Source organism: Zingiber officinale, chromosome 9A, assembly GCF_018446385.1.
Source record: "Zingiber officinale cultivar Zhangliang chromosome 9A, Zo_v1.1, whole genome shotgun sequence".
Lineage (NCBI taxonomy): Eukaryota > Viridiplantae > Streptophyta > Magnoliopsida > Zingiberales > Zingiberaceae > Zingiber > Zingiber officinale.
In genome coordinates this window covers 59,493,366-59,495,808 of record NC_056002.1, presented here as the reverse complement: position 1 = coordinate 59,495,808, position 2,443 = coordinate 59,493,366, and the positions used below count along the sequence as shown (strand labels likewise).

Below are 2,443 nucleotides of genomic sequence, written 5' to 3'. Positions count from 1 at the left end.
GAAGGGAGGTATCCCTTAATCAATACAACTTATATATTAATTAATTAATTATTCAATTTATATTGTTGCCTATGTTATCAAATAATTGATTAATTGCTTAATCAATGCTGCCGCATATGTAAATAAATAAATAAATAATCAATCAATTAATTTGTACATAAATCTAAAAAAAATTGATTTCTCAATTAACTATTTTTTCTTAATCATTGCATGAAATTAACGTTCATGAATTCATGTCTATAAATTTAGTTTGTGTTATACGAGTATATGTTCATGATCATTTTTGATTAATTTTAAATATTATTATTTTTTACTTGAGAGATATTAATTTACGAGGACTATTTCTTATTTAATTTATTAATTATGAAAATTCATGTTTCTTCAACAAGTCAACACCGAAATTAGCTGGATAAAAGACGGTTGGAAGTCGCTTCACGCACTGGCTCGAGGTACTAGTTTTGTAAAAAAAAACCAATATAAATTCAAATTAATCCTATTTTAATATCGAAAAAAAAACAATATAAATGCAAATATAACCAGCGCACGCCGCTGCTTATCGGATTATAAGAAGATCCGATATCTCCAGCCCGCATCCATCCCTAAATCCTCGTCGATTTGTTTCACGTCGCCATCGGATTCCCCCAAATCGACTTTCCAGATCCGAAGGAATCATGGGATCGGAGCAGCGCCCGAGCACGGCGGCGGTGGCGGCCAGCCGCTCGCCATTCCGCTATAACTCGCCGCTAGTTCAGGTGGGGCTCATCGGGATCGTGTGCTTCTGCTGTCCGGGGATGTTCAACGCGCTCTCTGGCATGGGCGGCGGTGGCCAGGTCGACCACACAGCCGCCAACAACGCCAACACCGCCCTCTACACCACCTTCGCCGTCTTCGGCATCCTTGGCGGCGGTATCTACAACCTCCTCGGCCCCCGTCTCACCCTCCTCGCCGGCTGCTCCACCTACGTCCTCTACGCCGGCTCCTTCCTCTACTACAACCACTACCACCACCAGCTTTTCGCCATCATCGCCGGCGCCGTGCTCGGAATCGGCGCCGGCCTCCTCTGGGCCGGCCAGGGCGCCATCATGACTTCCTACCCGCCGGCGAGGCGGAAAGGGACCTATATCTCCTTTTTCTGGACCGTCTTCAATATGGGCGGCGTCATCGGCGGCCTCATCCCCTTCGTTCTCAATTACCACCGCACCGATGCGGCCTCCGTCAACGACGGCACCTATATCGCCTTTATGTTCTTCATGGCCGCCGGCGCCGTCCTCTCCTCGCCATCCTTCCCCTCCCGCGTCGTCCGCGACGACGGCAGCCGCGCCTCCGACATCGCCTATTCCAGCGTGCGCACCGAGTCGGTCGAGATTCTCAAACTCTTCGCCGACTGGCGGATGCTGCTTATCGTGCCGGCCGCCTGGGCCAGCAACTTCTTCTACAGCTACCAGTTCAACAACGTCAACGGCCTCCTCTTCACCCTGCGCACCAAGGGACTGAACAACGTCTTCTACTGGGGCGCGCAGATGATCGGATCCATCACCATCGGTTACGTCCTCGACTTCAGCTTCAACAGCCGGCGAACCCGGGGGTTCGTCGGCATCACCACGGTCGCCGTGCTCGGGACCGCCACCTGGGCCGGCGGCCTCGCTAACCAGCTGCGGTACCCCGACGGCGTGTGGGCCGACAAACTCGACTTCAAGGACTCCGGCGCCAAGTTCGCTGGTCCCTTCGTCCTCTACGTCAGCTACGGCCTATTAGACTCCATGTTCCAGAGCTTGTGCTATTGGGTGATCGGCGCGTTGGCCGACGACTCCCAGACGCTCAGCAGGTGAACTGTTCGACGATATGCCTAAATGAAACTGTTCGATCTTAATTCCGCCATGGCTACAGGTTTAGTGGATTTTACAAGGGAGTGCAGAGTGCGGGGGCGGCGGTGGCCTGGCAAGTGGACACGCGCGGGACTCGTCTTCTTCCCCAATTGATAGTGAACTGGTCTCTCACCACGGCGAGCTATCCGCTGCTGGCTTTGCTGGTGATGCTCGCCGTCAAGGATACAGAAGACGGCGAGGACGAAAAGAGCAAGGCCCTCAAGACATCAGCCAGTCTGCCTGTGGAGGAAAATGCCCAAGGGAAAGGGAGGCCATAGAGGCAGTGAGTGACCTAATCAATTTATGCAACATATTCAAGATAGTTTAATAAGGTTTTTTATAATAATAATTGTTGATGCGACCAAAATTCACCTAGATGCGTCCAAAATTTGTCTAACATCAACTACACAAATAATAGTTTAAATAGTCCAAAAAAAAAAATTCTAAGGATATAAAAGATAAAAATAACTTCAAATAATGACAAAAATTGTTTGTAACCTTAAAAAAAAATCAAACTAGATCTAAAAGTCGGTAGTCGGTGGTTATAGGTTACACTAAATAATTAATTATAGATTTTG

The 2,443-nt window shown here is 48.5% G+C and overlaps 1 protein-coding gene across 1 annotated transcript; it reads left to right on the top strand.

Moving 5' to 3' along the window:
• Positions 1 to 546: 546 nt before the first annotated feature.
• On the top strand, positions 547 to 2,236 carry LOC122021918 (UNC93-like protein 1). The gene is made up of 2 exons (XM_042580096.1): positions 547 to 1,825; positions 1,888 to 2,236. Exons 1-2 carry the CDS (start codon positions 672 to 674, stop codon positions 2,141 to 2,143), a joined length of 1,410 nt encoding a protein of 469 aa, XP_042436030.1. The 5' UTR covers positions 547 to 671; the 3' UTR covers positions 2,144 to 2,236.
• Positions 2,237 to 2,443: the final 207 nt, after the last annotated feature.

What these genes read in the sequence shown, in the direction of transcription:
- LOC122021918 (XM_042580096.1), top strand. Translation starts at nt 672, where the DNA reads ATGGGATCGGAGCAGCGCCCGAGCACGGCGGCGGTGGCGGCCAGCCGC. An exon ending in GACTCCCAGACGCTCAGCAG is followed by an intron (nt 1,826 to 1,887) that starts GTGAACTGTTCG and finishes CCATGGCTACAG; the next exon opens with GTTTAGTGGATTTTACAAGG.